Source organism: Hyla sarda, chromosome 7, assembly GCF_029499605.1.
Source record: "Hyla sarda isolate aHylSar1 chromosome 7, aHylSar1.hap1, whole genome shotgun sequence".
In the NCBI taxonomy this organism is placed as follows: domain Eukaryota; kingdom Metazoa; phylum Chordata; class Amphibia; order Anura; family Hylidae; genus Hyla; species Hyla sarda.
The window spans coordinates 137552232-137568523 of record NC_079195.1 but is presented as its reverse complement, the minus strand read 5'-3'; the positions used below and the strand labels follow the sequence as shown (position 1 = coordinate 137568523).

Here is a 16292-nt window from a genome sequence, read left to right as displayed (position 1 = left end):
TTACATATATTTTTTTCTTCAGTAAAATGGGAACACGGTCTGATTTAATTTGTAATTGGGGGAGAGGCTTATTTATTTTTTATTACTTTTTTTATTACATTTTTTAGTTCTCCTAGGGGACTATTTATATAAATTGATGGATTGCTATCACTATTAGGTGCAGAAGGCAGACCATGCAGATGAATAGCAGCAGAGCAGCACAGAGGAGGTTAAGAGACCTCCGGCTGCCATCTTGACTCATCGGACCCCCACAATTACGCTGCAGGTGGTCCCCTAAGAGCCACAAATGCTTTCGATGATGGGATCAGTATTGATTACAGCACCTAATGGGGGTTTAAGGCAGACATCACCAGGGCACAGTGATATACATGTACGTTACATTTTCTCTAGGGGTGAAATAAATTCAAATTTAAATTTGTTTACACCTGGGATAAGGCATCCATTTATAAGGGGACCAAGTCACCCAAAGGCTGCATTTCCACTTGACAATTTTTTTAGAGTAATGCCACTGAAGTTTTTGAGCCAAGGTCATAAGTGGATCCATGAGGAAGGAGAAGTATAAGGCCTTTCTTTATATTTTCCATTCCTTTTAAAATCTACTTCTGGCTTTGGCTAAAAAATTGCAGTGGCAGTTTTCCAAAAATCTGGCAAACAGAAATTCAGCCTTAGTGTAGTTAATGGGTTAACATGGATTAGTGCTAGTCGATATTCCACTGAGGCTTTGTACATATTGCAGTCATGGTATATCAATAGCCCAAGTTTACACCAATGTATTTGCTTTGCTCACCATGTTTGATGTTATTATCTGTGTCATGTATGTATATATTGTAGTTTGTGCATATAAGTATGTCATACTGTTTTCTTGTGTCAAGTGAGAAGGTTGCACTTTAGAGTAGTTTTGATGAAGTAGCTCCATTCTTGCTATTCATGCAGTAATGTACAGTCAGGGGTTAACAATCTTTTTGCACTTGTGAGCTTAGATTCCAGAACTTGCTAAACATTTACTGTTGGGTTGTGATTGGTTTGAATGGTTTGTCTAGTCTGCAATTTAGTGGTAGTCATGGTATTGGGACGTTCCTTCAAGACTCTGGCTGTCCTGGTTAATTTGAGTCCCTTTTGGAATTGGATGATTTGGTATAACTCTGTGCCCATATTTATACCTTTTTTGCAGCCAATGTTAGAGTGATTGCAGTGACCATAATAAAGCAAATAGTCTGCTGCTTTGTGGCCATTCTTAAAAAGCAGCGCACCACATTTAGTCGCACCTTGCGAGGGATGCAGGAGAGGATCAGCCTAAACTGTGCTGGATCAGAACTCATTGTGCTAGGAAGCACTACTTCTACACCAACCGCTAGGGAGATACTATGAGTTTGCCAAACATTAGCCTAAGATTGGCCCAAGCTGAGTAGTCAGTGTTAAAGAGACAGCAGCTTAAAAAAGTGTTTTTAAAACAAAGTCTGTTTTTGCAACCATTCATGTAATGTGTCTTCTTGCTGGAAAGAATGTCTACTTTTGTTTCTCATCTGAAGGTTGTACCACATTTAGAAGTAAAAGCCCTGAGGATATCTAGTGAATATGTGTGTGTCTTATCCGTGCCACTGGGTCTGAGGCCATGCCACATCTACTTCCTGAGGGTCCTGAAGGCCTACCAATTGCTTTGGACAAGGAGTCAACACATTGGGGGATATTTATCAAAGTTGTCTATGTCCCGCATCAATATAGACCAAACTACAGAGGGTTTGGCTGGTCTATTGTGCACCTAATTTATCAAATGGCGCAGAGCTCTTGATAAATTCTGTGCACAGACTGCATGATCTATGCTTTAGTCTATATTTAAACCTGCTCCAACATGGTCTGACATTTCGGCGTACTTTCAGCCTATGCGACTTGTCGCTGAAAAGTCGCTTTTGATAAATTCAGCACCAATGCATTTTTCAATGCATTTCAGTCTAAAATAGACTTGCATGCATCATGTTCTAAAAATCCTCTAGAGCAAAAGTCGCAGAAAAGTCGCACAGATTTAGACTGCGACTTTCTGTGCGACAAATTTAGACAAGAAAAACCAGTCTAAATCCTTTGATAAATCTCCCACATTGTTTTTTGTCCAACATGTGTAACTTTCCCTTATACATTCATAACAGAAGCCATAGTAGTGTGTCATATTTGGACAGATCTGACCAGTGGGCAGTGATTTTGAACAGTTCATGAAGTGCTGTCCTTACTGGAAAAAGTGAAAACCTTGACAGATTGTAGAAGTGTACACTAGCAATATACATAACATTTACAGCAATCAATGAATTTATAAGAAGAGGGAAAGGTATACAGAGTCTAACTAATAGTTGGCCACTGGCCATCGGTCAATCCTGAAACAGGCTCAAACCATTCCATAACCATGTGCAAAAAATAGACTAAGCTGGGGGGGAGTGCACCAGGATGCTCCATCTAAATTTTGCCCAAAGTTGGGAAAGATTTTATAATAATAAAAACATGATACATCATAAAGAAAAATAAAATCAGGAAAAAAATATTAAAAAAAAAGGATAATCTACATATAAGCCTTCCATTACCAAGGACATCCCATTTTCTGCCCCAGTCTTTTATCTAAATATCCTAGATTAGGAAAAGTGGCTTGTTGGTGACCCCTTGGGACCCAGAACATAAGACCCATGCACTCCTTAAGCTAGGACATGACTAAAGGGGTACTGTAACTAATATGTCACATATAAGCATTGTCTAGTAATCATAATTACAATAATATTTTTTCAATCTATTTATCAGAATTATTTCTTTTTTGCTTCCTGGACTTCTGGTTCACTATATTTGGAAAGTCTTAAGACTTTTTCACTTTTTTCTAATGTTCTGTTGTGGACTTTTCCCCCATCATTCTGCACTTAATATTCCATAATGACAAAGAATCAGAATCTTTGCTAATTTATTAAATAAAGGAAAAACTTAAATATTGCATTAACATACAGTACATTTCAGATCATTTAGTCATTACTTTGTTGAAGCCTCTTTGTCAGTGATTACAGCCTCCAGTCTTTTTGGATATAATGCCACAAGGTTTGCACATCTGGATTTGGGGATTTTTTTTATTCTTCTATGCAGATCCTCTCAAGCTCTGGCAGGTTGGATGGGGACCATCGGTGAACAACCATTTTCAGCTCTCTTAAGAGAAGTTTGTTTGAGTTCAAGTGAGGGCTCTGGCTGGGGCACTCAAATATATTCACAGAGCTGTCCTTAAGCCATTCTTGTGTTGTCTTGGCTGTGTGCTTAGAGTCATTATCTTGTTGTAAGATGAACCATCAGCTCAGTCTGAGGTCATAAATACTCTGAGTCAGGTTTGTATCAAGAATATCTCTGTACTTTGCTCCATTTAGCTTTACCTCAACCCAAACTGTCCCAGTCACTGAAAAACACCCCCACAGTATGATGCTGACACCACCATGCTACACTTTAGGGATGGCATTATGCAGGTGATAAAGAGTGCCTAGTTTTCTCCATACATAATGTTTAGCATTGAGGCCATTACGTTCAACCTTTGCTTCATCAGACCAGAGACTCTTGTTTCTCACAGCCTTTAGGAGCTTTTTTGCAAACTCCAGATGGGCTTTTGTGTTTTTACTGAAGAGAGGCATTTTTTCTGGTCACTCTGCCATAAAGCCCCTATTGTGATGGTTGACTTTCTGGATGTTTCTTCGATCTGCACAGAGGATCTTTAAAGCCCAGACAGTTACTGTAGGGTTCTCTTACCAAGGCCCATCTCCCCAGATTACTAGTTTAGTGGGATGGACCATTCTATGAACAGTTTTATTTTTTCCAAACTTGTTCCATTTAAGAATTTTGGAGGCCATCATGCTTTTAAGAACTTTCAGTGGAGCAGACTTTTTTTGTACCTGTACCAATTGCACCTGGCTGAGCAAAACATGCTGACCTCTGGCCACTCAGGAGCTGCACGCCCTCCGGAGTTGGTCTTTATTAAGCTGCAGTATGCTTTCAGTGAGCACCTGAGAAAAATGATGTTTCCTTTGTTCCCTGCCTCTGCTTTGCTATATCCTGTGTATCTGTATATTGTCTTTGCTTGTTTTCTGTTTACTCTTCTGTTGATTTTTTCTGCGCTGCAACACTCTCACTCTTGACTTGGCTTGTTTCAATCTAATTTTACTTTAACTTTGCTATGTCCTGTACTTTAATAGTGTAGGGTCTGACACCGTGGTTGGAGTCACCCTATTAAAGAGATGGGTACCCCAAAAGACAGGGACAAAGGGTTTTACTCAGTTCAGGGTTGAACATATCCCTGCTGCACATAACAGTACTCTTCTTCAGATCTGTGCCTCCACACAATTTCATCTCTTAGCTCTACAGGCAGTTCTTATCGCCTCATGGCTTGGTGTTTGCTCGAAAAACCATTGTCAGCTGTGAGACCTTATTTAGACAGGGCTGTGTTTTTCCAAATCATGTTCAGTCAACTGAATTTACCACAGGTGACTCCAGTAAAGGTGTAAAAACATCTTGATCAAGAGAAATTGGAGGTCCTGGAGCTAAATTGGAGGTCCTGGAGCTAAATTTCACTTGTCATAGCAAAGAGTCTGAATACTTATGTCAATTGGAAATTTTAGTTTTTACATTTGAATACATTCACAATTATTTCTAAAATTCTGTTTTAGCATTCTCATTATGGGGAATTTGGTGCAGACTGAGGGGGGGGGGGGTTAAATTATATTGATTTAAGCACAAGGCTGCAACATAACAAAATCTTAAAAAGTGAAAGGGTCTAAAGACTTTCTGAATGCATAGGGTTGAGGATGCAGCTCCTTCTATCACATAACTGCCATAGGGGAATCTAATCCAGTTAGCCAGTTAGCCAGGAAGTAATGTAACACACACTATCTGAAATGGAATAGCCACCAGTGATGCATAATACAACAAGCATCTTACACTGCAAAGTTTCTTTTAATAGAGATCAGTTAGTCTCCACTAACTCCCTGTTTCAAACGTTAGCGGACAAGAAATATTTTTATCAATACTTTTTGCATTATCATTTAAGTGCATATATAATGCTTGTTAAAGCATTATATTTGAAATATTTAACTGTTTGTTCTTTTATTTTCATAGGAATAAAGATTTCCAGGGTTAACTGCTTATTTTTCTCCCTTAAAGGGGTACTCCGCCCCTGGACATCTTATCTCCTATCCATGCCCCCTTTATTCATGTCTATGGGAGGGGGCATGACAACTGTGGTCACTCGTAATGCCCCCTCCATAGATATTAATGGAGGGGGCACGGTGTGATGTCACGACCACACAAAAATGTTCATAACACCAGAGTGCCGTCTTGAGATTGTGGGGGGTCCCAGCGGCTGCATGCCCCACAATCAGATATAAGAATACCCCTTTAACCCCTTAATGACAATTGACGTAAAAGCACGTCATGGTGCGGTGATACTTAGTGCATTTACGCTCTGCAATGACCATGAGCACCGGACCGATGCTCGCGTCATGCACGGCAGGTCCCAGCTGCTATCAGCAGCAAGGGACCTGCTGGTAATGTCGGACATCAGCGATCACGCTGCTGTCCGCCATTAACCCCTCAGATGCCGTGATCAATAAAGATCATGGCATCTGCGGTAGTACTTAAAATGGATGATTGGAATGCCCGCAGCACTGCCACAGGGATCCGATCATCCAGCATGGCAGCCGGAGGTCCCCTCACCTGCCTACTGCCGTCTCCAGGGGTCTTCTGCTCTGGTCTGAGATTGAGCAGACCAGAGCAGAAGATCGCCAATAACACTGATCAGTGCTATGCCCTATGCATAGCACTGAACAGCATTAGCAATCAAATGATTGCTATAAATAGTCCCCTATGGAGACATAAAAAGCCTCTCCCCTAATAAATCCTCTCCCCTAATCCTCTCCCCTAATAATCCTCTCCCCTAATAAAAATGTAAATAGTCCCTTTTTCCCCATTGTACCCCAAAAAGCATAAAAAAAAATTAATAAACATATTTGGTATTGCCACGTGCGAAAAAGTCTGAACTATCAAAATATATTATTAATTGTCCCATATGGTGAAGGGCGTAAATGTAAAATTAATCAAAAAAATTATAAAAAGTAAAATATAAGAAAAAGTGGTGGCGATAAAAACTACAGATCATGGCGCAAAAAATTAGCCCTCATACCCTTATGAGAAAGTTAAAGGTGGTCAAAATAGGGCAATTTTAAACATACAAATTTTGTTAACATAGTAGTTAATCATATTGACCCACAGAATAAAGGAATCATGTCCTTTTTACAGTAAAGTGTACAGCGTGAAAACAAAACCTTCCAAAATTTACTAAATTGCAGTTTTCTTTACAATATTTTTTTGGTTGCGCCATACATTTTATGGTAAAATTAGTTATGTCATTACAAATTAAAATTGGTGACGCAAAAAACAAGCCTCATATGGGTCTGTGGATGAAAAAATAAAAGAGTTATGATTTTTAGAATGCAAAATACGAAAATGCAAAAATAAAACTGACCTGGTCCTTAAAGGGGTATTCCAGGATTTTTTTTTTTATTTGACTATGCTACAGGGGCTGTAAAGTTAGTGTAGTTCATTATATAGTGACTGTACCTGTGTGTAACAATTTTCTCACAATTCTTCTGTGATTTTCACCCCACTATTTATTTTTAACAGCATACAAAATGACTGTGGTCTCAGATTTTTCGCAGCTTGCAAAGCGGCCGAGACCTGACTCACTAGTCAGCTGAAGACAGGGAGCCTGTCTGCTTCAATGGGTGGAGTGATCGTTTGGTGGGAGAGAGATCAATTGCAACTAATGCAACAGCTGTACGCACCCTGATTGAAAACCACAGGTCTTTTGTTTCAATGGGTGGGGTGGCTGATGTGTGGGAGGGAGGAAAATGGAATTGTGGGATTTGTAGTCAAAAAAAGAAAAGTCAAACAGGAAATACAAGTTCACAAAAAGCTAGCCACAGTGTTATGGTAATCTCACAACATAGCCATTTAGCCCCAAGACAAGTGCAGATCCTTCCTAAGCATGTCTATTACTGCCTGCCCGGTACGTACCAAAATAACCTTATGGTGGACAACCCCTTTAACCTCTTAAGGACCCTTGACGTACGGGTACGTCATGACACCCTGGTACTTAAGGACCTATGACATACGCGTACGTCATGTAGAATTCCGGCCCCCGCCGCGCGCTGGGCGGGGATCGGACCAGGACGCCTACTGAAATAATTCAGCAGGCATCCTGTGCAAACGCCCAGGGGAGTCATCAGACCCATCCATGTCGGCAATCGCGACAAATCGCAAGTGAATTCACACTTATATAAGGGGGATCGCGGTTGTCTAAGACACCTACAATCCCCCTGAAGGGATAGGAGCGAGGTGGCAGGGGTGCAGATCGGTGGAGTTAACTTTCATTTTCCCCGTCCTGCCCACCCACAATAGGCGGGGCAGGATGGGGAAACTGACAAGGGACCAGCGCTGAAGTCCACTTACCCAATCGGAGGTGGCGGGCGACGGAGATCGGCGGGCGACAATGTCGTGCAGCTGGATCCTACAGAAGCCAGTGAGTTGCCTAGCAACATCTGGAGGGTACAGTTTGAGACCAATATACTGTGGTCTCTAACTGTAGCCCTCCAGATGTTGCAAAACTACAACTCCCAGCATGCCCAGACAGCTATTTGGGCATGCTGGAATATGTAGTTTTGCAACAGCAGAGGGCTACAGTTTGAGACCACTATACAGTGGTCTCTAAACTGTATCCCTCCAGATCCTGCAAAACTACAACTCCTAGCATGCCCAAACAGCTGTTTGCTGTCTGTGCATGCTGGGATTTGTAGTTTTGCAACATTTGGAGGGCCACAGTTTGGAGATCACTTTGCAGTGTTCTCTAAAACTGTAGCCCTCCAGATGTTGCAAAATTGAAAATTCCAGCATGCCCAAACAGCTGTCTCGGCATGTTGGGAGTTGTAGTTGCGTTATCTCCAGCTGTTGCATAACTACATCTCCCAGCATGCCCTTCGGTGATCAGTACATGCTGGGAGTTGTAGTTTTGCAACAGCTGGAGGCACACTGGTTGGAAAGTACTGAGATAGGTAACAGAACCTAACTGAAGGTTTTCCAACCAGTGTGACTCCAGCTGTTGCAAAAGTACAACTCCCAGCATGCACGGTCTGTCAGTACATGCTGGGAGTTGTAGTTTTGAAACAGCTGGAGGTTTGCCCCCCCCATATGAATGTACAGGGTAAATTCACACAGGCAGGTTTACAGTAAGTTTCCTGCTTCAAGTTTGGGCTGCGGCAAATTTTTTGCCGCAGCGCAAACTCCTAGCGGGAAACTCACCGTAAACGCCAGTGTGAATATACCCTAAATACACTGCACTACACTAACACATAATAAAGGGTAAAACACTACATATACACCACCTTACACTGTCCCCCCCCCCCCTCCCATAAAAATGAAAAACGTATTGTAAGGCAGTGTTTCCAAAACGGAGCCTCAAGCTGTTGCAAAACAACTCCCAGCATTTCCGGACAGTCACTGACTGTCCAGGCATGCTGGGAAATTAGCAACAGCTGGAGGCACCCTGTTTGGGAATCACTGGAGCAGAATACCCCTATGTCCACCCCTATGCAATCCCAAATTTAGTCCTCAAATGCACTTGGTGCTCTTTCACTTCGGAGCCCTGTCGGATTTCAAGGAAACAGTTTAGTGCCACATATGGGGTATTTCCACACTGTGAATATGGTGAAATTGCACTACAAATTTTGGGGGGCATTTTCTCCTTTTACCCCTTATGAAAAGGAAAAGTTGGGGGCTACACCAGCTTTTTAGCGTAAAAAAATTTAAATGTTTACACTAACATGCTTGTGTTGCCCCATACTTTTTATTTTCACAAGCTTTAAAAGGAAAAGAAGACCCCAAAATTTGTAACGCAATTTCTCCTGAGTACGGAAATGCCCCATATGTGGGCGTAAAATGCTCTGCGGACGCATAACAAGGCTCAGGAATGAGAGTGCACCATGTACATTTGAGGCCTAAATTGGTGATTTGCACAGGGGTGACTGATTTTACAGCAGTTCTGACTTAAACGCAAAAAAAGAAATACCCACATGTGACCCCATTTTGGAAACAACACCCCTCACGGAATGTAACAAGGGGTATAGTGAGCCTTAACACCCCACATGTGTTTAATGAAAATTCTTCAAAGTTGGATGGAAAAATGAAAACTTTCAAAAAATTTTCATTTTCACAAGGGAAAATAGGAAAACAAAAAACAAAATTTGTAACCCCATTTCTGCTGAGTAAGAACATACCCCATGTGTAGATGTAAAGTGCTCTGCGGGCGAACTACAATGCTCACAAGGGAAAATAGGAAAAAAGCCCCCCAAAATTTGTAACCCCATTTCTTCTGAGTAAGAACATACCCCATGTGTGGATGTAAAGTGCTCTGCGGGCGAACTACAATGCTCAAAAGAGAAGGAGCGCCATTGGGCTTTTGAAGAGAAAATTTGTCCGGAATTGAATGCCATGTGTGTTTACAAAGCCCCCAAAGTGCCAGAACAATGTGTAGACATCAAGTGCTCTGCTGGCGCACTACAATGCTCAGAAGAGAAGGAGTGCCGTAGAGCTTTTGGGAAAAAAAAATAGTTTGGAATAGAAGTCAGGGGCCATGTGCGTTTACAAAGTCCCCCGTGCTGCCAGAACAGTGGACCCCCCACATGTGTCCCCATTTTGAAAACTACACCCCTCACGTAATGTAATAAGGGGTACAGTGAGCATTTATGCCCCACAGGTGTCTGACATTTGCACAGCCCACTTTTCCAAAGATCTGTCAAACGCCAGTGGGGTGTAAATACTCACTGCACCCCTTATTAAATTCTGTGAGGGGTGCAGTTTCCAAAATAGGGTCATATGTGGGGGGGTCCACTGTTCTGGCAGCACGGGGGACTTTGTAAACGCATATGGCCCCTGACTTCCGTTCCAAACTATTTTTTTTCCCAAAAGCTCAACGGCACTCCTTCTCTTCTGAGCATTGTAGTGTGCCAGCAGAGCACTTGACGTCCACACATCGGGTATTTCCATACTCAGAAGAGATGGGGTTACAAATTTTGGGCGGCATATTGTCCTATTATTCCTTGTAAAAAAAAATAATTTGAGGGAAAACTAGCATTTTTGTGAAAAAGAAAATCATTTACACATCCAACTTTAACGAAAAGTCGTCAAACAGGTGTGGGGTGTTAAGGCTCACTGGACCCCTTATTACGTGCCTTCAGGGGTGTAGTTTCCAAAATAGTATGCCATGTGTTTTTTTTTTTTTTTTTTTTTTGCTGTTCTGGCACCATAGGGGCTTCTTAATTGTGACATTCCCCCCAAAAACCATTTCAGAAAAACTCACTGACCAAAATCCCATTGTCGCTCCTTCCCTTCTGAGCCCTCTACTGTGCCCCCGAGAACACTTGACAATACACATATGAGGTATTATCTTACTCGAGAGATATTGGGTTACACATTTTAGGAAGATTTCCCTCTTTTTACCGCTTATAAAAATTCAATAACTGGGTCTGCAAGAACATGCCGGTGTAAAAAATGAAGATTTTGAATTTTCTCCTTCAATTTGCTGCTATTCCTGTGACACACCTAAAGGGTTAACAAACATTTTAAATGTCATTTTGAATACTTTGAGGGGTGCAGTTTTTATAATGGGGTCATTTGTGGGGTATTTCTAATATGAAAGCCCTTCAAATCCACTTCAAAATAGAACTATTCCCTGAAAAGTTTTGATTTTGAAAATGTTGTGAAAAATTGGAAAATTGCTGCTATACTTTGAAGCCCTCTGATGTCTTCCAAAAGTAAAAACATGTCAACTTTATGATGGAAACATAAAGTAGACATATTGTATATGTGAATCAATGTATAATTTATTTGAAATATTCATTTTCCTTATAAGCAGATAGCTTCAAAGTAAAAAAAAATGGAAAATGTTAAATTTTTCATCAAATTTAGGAATTTTTCACCAAGAAATTATGCAAGTATCGACAAAATTTTACCATTACCATAAAGTAGAATATGTCCCGAAAAAACAATCTCGGAATCAGAATGATAGTTAAGAGCATCCCAGAGTTATTAATGTTTAAAGTGACATTGGTCAGATGTGCAAAAAATGGCCGGGTCCTACAGTGAAGGGGTTAAGGCCAAAATGGGCTTGGTCCTTAAGGGGTTAACAGGTGTGCTAAATGGAAAGCGTGGAAGATTCTTGAGATATATTTCATGTATTAATCATTTTTAACTAAAAGTTTTATTTATAGATAAAAAAAAACCTGTTTTAATATTTTTTTAAGAAACATATGCAAAAGTTTAAAGGGCATGTGAGTACAGATATGTTATAGTTCTTCATTTAGACATATTCTTGTTTGGAACCTTAAGCTTTGATCTTTCCGTTTTACTCCAGTGAACACGGGCAGATATTGCATGATTTTACACACTTTAACCCCCTAGGAAAAATCTAGGAAAGGCTCCTATCCCAAAAATAAAGCTTTACTTCTTTGAACCCTGCCATTCTGGAGATCCATAGGGGTCTTCATATAGACAGCTTCTCTACATGGCTATAAGAGGGGGTTATTATGGAGTTCCTATAGTTTCCTATCAAGGTAAGAGCCAGTTAAGTATAACTTTTGGAGTGGTGTGATGAGTACCTTTCCTTTGAGCAAAACCAGCATTGTCACTTGGACAATTTGGACCGGGGCTTTCGGTAGTACATGTGAACTATATGTTGTATGTTATTCATTCACAAAGGAAATATGATCATATTTTCACTGTCTGGTTTAGAGGACAAAGGTTCATTGATACCATTCACATGATTTTATTATGGTAACTACCTTATTTGAAGTAAATGATATTAGCAAATTTGCAAACAAAGTTAAAATAGGGGCAATTCAAAGGAGCTCAGGTTTTAAGCGAAGAGATCATAGGACTCCAGATCTATCCATCAATGCTTCACAAGCATTATATAAAAACTTGCTGAAAAGGACACATTCTTACCAGAAACCACAGGCGCCATGGTATTTTTATTAAAATTACCACATACAGGAAGGGCTTGTGGACAAAATGGTTAACATACTGCACCATATTACCAGTTGGTCATCATTTTAGCCTCTCTTCTCATACTCAAATGTTTGCTGAAATTAGTAATTCTCTTCTCTCTTAGGAGAACACACACCGAATAAATTATGTACGTCCCAGCTTTATGTCAACATCCCTCCAAAAGGAATGCCAACATATACCATGGCACACAGCTGAAGGTCAACTCACTCTAATGGTCTGAATGTAGTCAGTGGTCACTGCTGCCTCTTCGTGCTAGTGTATTTTTTTGTGTGTTTTTTGCTGTACTCCTTAGTGCTGCACACAACATGTAAAAGCAGAAAGTGATGTTAATATAGCCAATAGCTGACTATATTTGAGCCATTAAAATGCATTGACTTACTGCTATGCACAACAGTATATGATGGCATACATTGTTTGATGGCATTTTGACATATAGCTGGGACATACAGCATTAATGCTGTGCGAAGCAATTTTCACACTGACACTCTAAGCTAGAAATGGATTTCATGACTTTTGTGCCTATTGATTAAGATGTGATTTGATGTGATGTGATTGATTCTAATATGTTGATCCAGATATAGGCCAAAAGAAACGTTAGGTAAGGTAGAAGCCTATATCAGTGGGAAAAATGTATTTCCTACTCCAATAAGGCAATCAGAGTAAATCCCTTTTCCCATAATAAATTATTGATAACTTGTAATATTATATTTTTCCATAAAATCATTCAGGCCTGAAATTGTTTATTGAGCCAGACACCACAACATCATGGGGGAGAGAGTTCGAAAGTCTCAAATCTCTTACAGTAAACAATCCCCAACCCGGCACACTGCACGGCACTAAAAAAGTTTTCAGACTACATTATAAAGCTACAGGTAAACATAACATGAAAAAGAAACATTGAGACACTTCATTTGCAGACAACTCTTAGAACTCTGCCTTGTCTTAATTTCCAGTGACTTATGTATATTCATTCATACTGATCCGTAGAGCTAGAAGAAATACACTAGAAACCACTTAAATGCACTCATGGAAAGTGCTTATAAAAAACATAACATTTATTATATATACACAATAGAACCCCAGGTAAAACTCCACAGTATATGAGTCTGTTCAAGGGGACACACCCCATATAAGGACGTATATATGGTAGACCCAGGTGTTTCAATCACCGGTAATGGTGATGTCTTCAGGGAAATAACTAGCATATGTCGGAGTCAAAACTGGTTGGTCAGTGATAACAGAGTGTATGAGCTGTGCACTATGCTACATCCACAATTGTCCAACCTGTCATACAATAAATTAAATAGGGTAATGTGCCATAGAGATGGATAATGAAGGACTGTACGTGATAGGTCCGTCCTTAAGATGCCACAATCCAATCACACTGAAGGCTGGGTCACGGTTCAGCGTCAGTTTCCAGTTCCAGCACCTGTTAGATGTGATGGGATGAATCCTCAGCTTTGTGTACCTTCAGTGGCAGGTAGCCAAACAGTCTGGCTACTTTGTGCGCTGATCCGTTGACCTGTCAGTTCTATATGTTGTGCAGAGAACTACAATGTAATACCATTAAGTGGGGTAATTCCCTATAGTGCAGGTGACCATGCAGCTGCTATTTTCTTATGGCCTCCCAGCAGCTGCATAGTCAGAATCAGAATAAGCCTTTTCCCCAATAGGTAAAAATGTGTCTGAAAAAGTGGTCTGTACTTCAGAGCCTCGCTGAATGCTACAAATCTCTGAACATCTTGCATTACTTTTCTCACATAGAGGAGTTATCATGGTGCACTCTTTGTAAACTGTGGCAGTATTAAGAAATCTTCCCCATAATCATTATGTTTGAGAGAATCGGATTTATTATCTCCAATTACTGTAATAGGATATGATCACTAACCGCTACAGTTTTTCCTTAGATACTAATGTCAGCCAGAAATTGGTCAAAATCCTCAGTTTCAGAAAATAGTATATATAATATATTTTTTTTGACCACTAATGTCTTTTGTAAATGCCAGACCCTGAAAAAGTTATTCTCCTCTTCAGGCAATGGAAATGATTCAGTTAACAGAGTGCTCTTGCTAGAGATACTCTATGGCATGAATTACATCTTTATACTAAATTGGTCTCCTTAGTACATTATTTTGACAAATTGCTAGGGGTTCAATCTCTTATCATATTCCTGTATGTTTTTTTTTATAGTTTTTTTTTTAATTCAGATTATATTGGTTATAGGATTAAAATGAACTTGTATGCAGTTTATTTACACCCTCTTAGGTTTTTCTATCATTCAGGTACATACCAATGTTTTACCATTTGTATCATCTTGTGGCTCAAATATTTCACTCTTGTTTTCTTTACACCCCAATCAAAACGACTTACTTGTAAGCCAGGAATCCCTACTAGTGAGAAGACTTCTTAAAATCTGTCAACCAAATGATTTTTTTCCCCCATGGGACCTCATCCCATTAAAAAGTGAATACTGTCCATATTTCCATTTCTTAATGATTTGTCTACTTTTTGCTACAATTGTTAACACTGTAAAATTATAGAGAAGGGCTCTATTAACTTACGCTTTGGGGATGTAAAGCCATTACTACACCAGTAAAGCCCCAAAATCCCATTAATACCTGGGCTCCCTAACAAACTGAAAAGGTATGTATGTATAGGAAACAAGCGAGAAGCAGGATACTCCAGTGTATGTCTGACCTATATCCCCCCTCCCTTTGGATTTACAGCATTGACCACTTAGCACACATTCGGGTATTCACAAGTTTAAATCTACACATTGCAGCTCAAAGGGAATTATTACATTTACACCTCTAAAACCTTTGTCCTTCAGGATATCATTCCATTTTACTTCTATTAAATCATTATGGTATTATTTTATTTTTATATTCTATATTACAGTGTACACCAACAGAAATGTCACATAGTATAGTATGTATTTTTTTCCATTATAGATGATAACTGTGCAAGATCCCATTATGCAGTTACATATTCATTTTGTATTAGCTTTCATAACTTAACAAAAGCTATTTAAAAAATAGGATTAGTAAATATTTTGACATGTATAATATGTTGAAAAAAAAAGACAAAAAGTTATTGGCTACAAGTTGGACAAAACTTACCGTGGTCACCATTGGTGGCAGTTCCACAAGTTTGTAAGAACTGGCTTCGGAATTATTCCAGGTGTTCATGGACTCAAGTATCCTGGTGCAGTTAGCATCTTGAGGTGGGCAAGTGATGCCCTTTCGTATTGGCAGATAGTTCATAGTTGAATGAAGATAATCGCAGGGCTCTGCTGGGCTTCACTGTGTTTACCAAGTCTATATTATTTTTAGCTATGTCTGAAGCTGAGATGTGAAGTGCTTATCTGTGCAGCTGCAGATAGCTGTCTTCATGTGCTGCTGGGAGGCAGAGATTCAACCTCCTCTTAAATATAAGAGCATGTATTGTCCGCACATGCTCACTCAATGCCTGGTCTCATTCATACTTCACTTATATTCCACCACTCATAGACACTGTAGGGCTGCACTCTTCATGATCTTAGTAAATTGAAAGAAACAAAACTGGGCTTTACTATTAGAATGGTTAATGTTAACCAAAGGGACTTGTTTTTTCTGGGAAAGGTGAGTATTTATATCTTCTTTGGGATGTGAAAAATTAATTTCCATAATGCGTCCTTAGGTAACTAATCTAATATGTGAGTGGTTAAATAACCAACCTGAATATTAAAGATAAAGAAAAGATTAGCATCAGGAGGACATTCATTGATGGATGGATCCTGTTTACGAGGTTTGAACATTTATTTCTAGGCACGGTGGTTATTATACATGTGCAATTCGTTTCGGCTCGAATGTCTAATTTACCAAATTTTACCGTTTTCGGGCATTCGGACCGATCCGAATGCACGAAAACATATTTTGAACATTCCCGAATAGCCACGATAATACGAATAGCAAAATAACGAATGCATTTGTTATTTACCGGATGCATGCGGTAAATAGTGAATGCATTCGTTATTCGTAAACGAACGTAAAGAATTAATTCTAATAAAAAATAAAAAAGATACAGTAGTGATGGAAAAATTGTACCTAACGAAATGTATCTTTTTTATTATGAAATGTTTATTAATTTTTAAACAGGGATCAATTTATGTGAGCGGGTAAAGCACTAAAAATGTAGCC

At 39.7% G+C, this 16292-nt stretch overlaps 1 protein-coding gene across 1 annotated transcript in view; it reads right to left on the bottom strand.

Moving 5' to 3' along the window:
- The window catches only part of OPN4 (opsin 4), a 136470-nt gene extending 120951 nt beyond the window's left edge, over window positions 1–15519 (bottom strand). Inside the window, exon 1 of the mRNA XM_056530800.1 lies at window positions 15234–15519. Coding sequence (XP_056386775.1) covers window positions 15234–15377 — 144 coding nt within the window. The 5' untranslated portion in view covers window positions 15378–15519. The remainder of the gene's footprint in view (window positions 1–15233) is intronic.
- Between the last annotated feature and the right edge of the window lie 773 nt (window positions 15520–16292).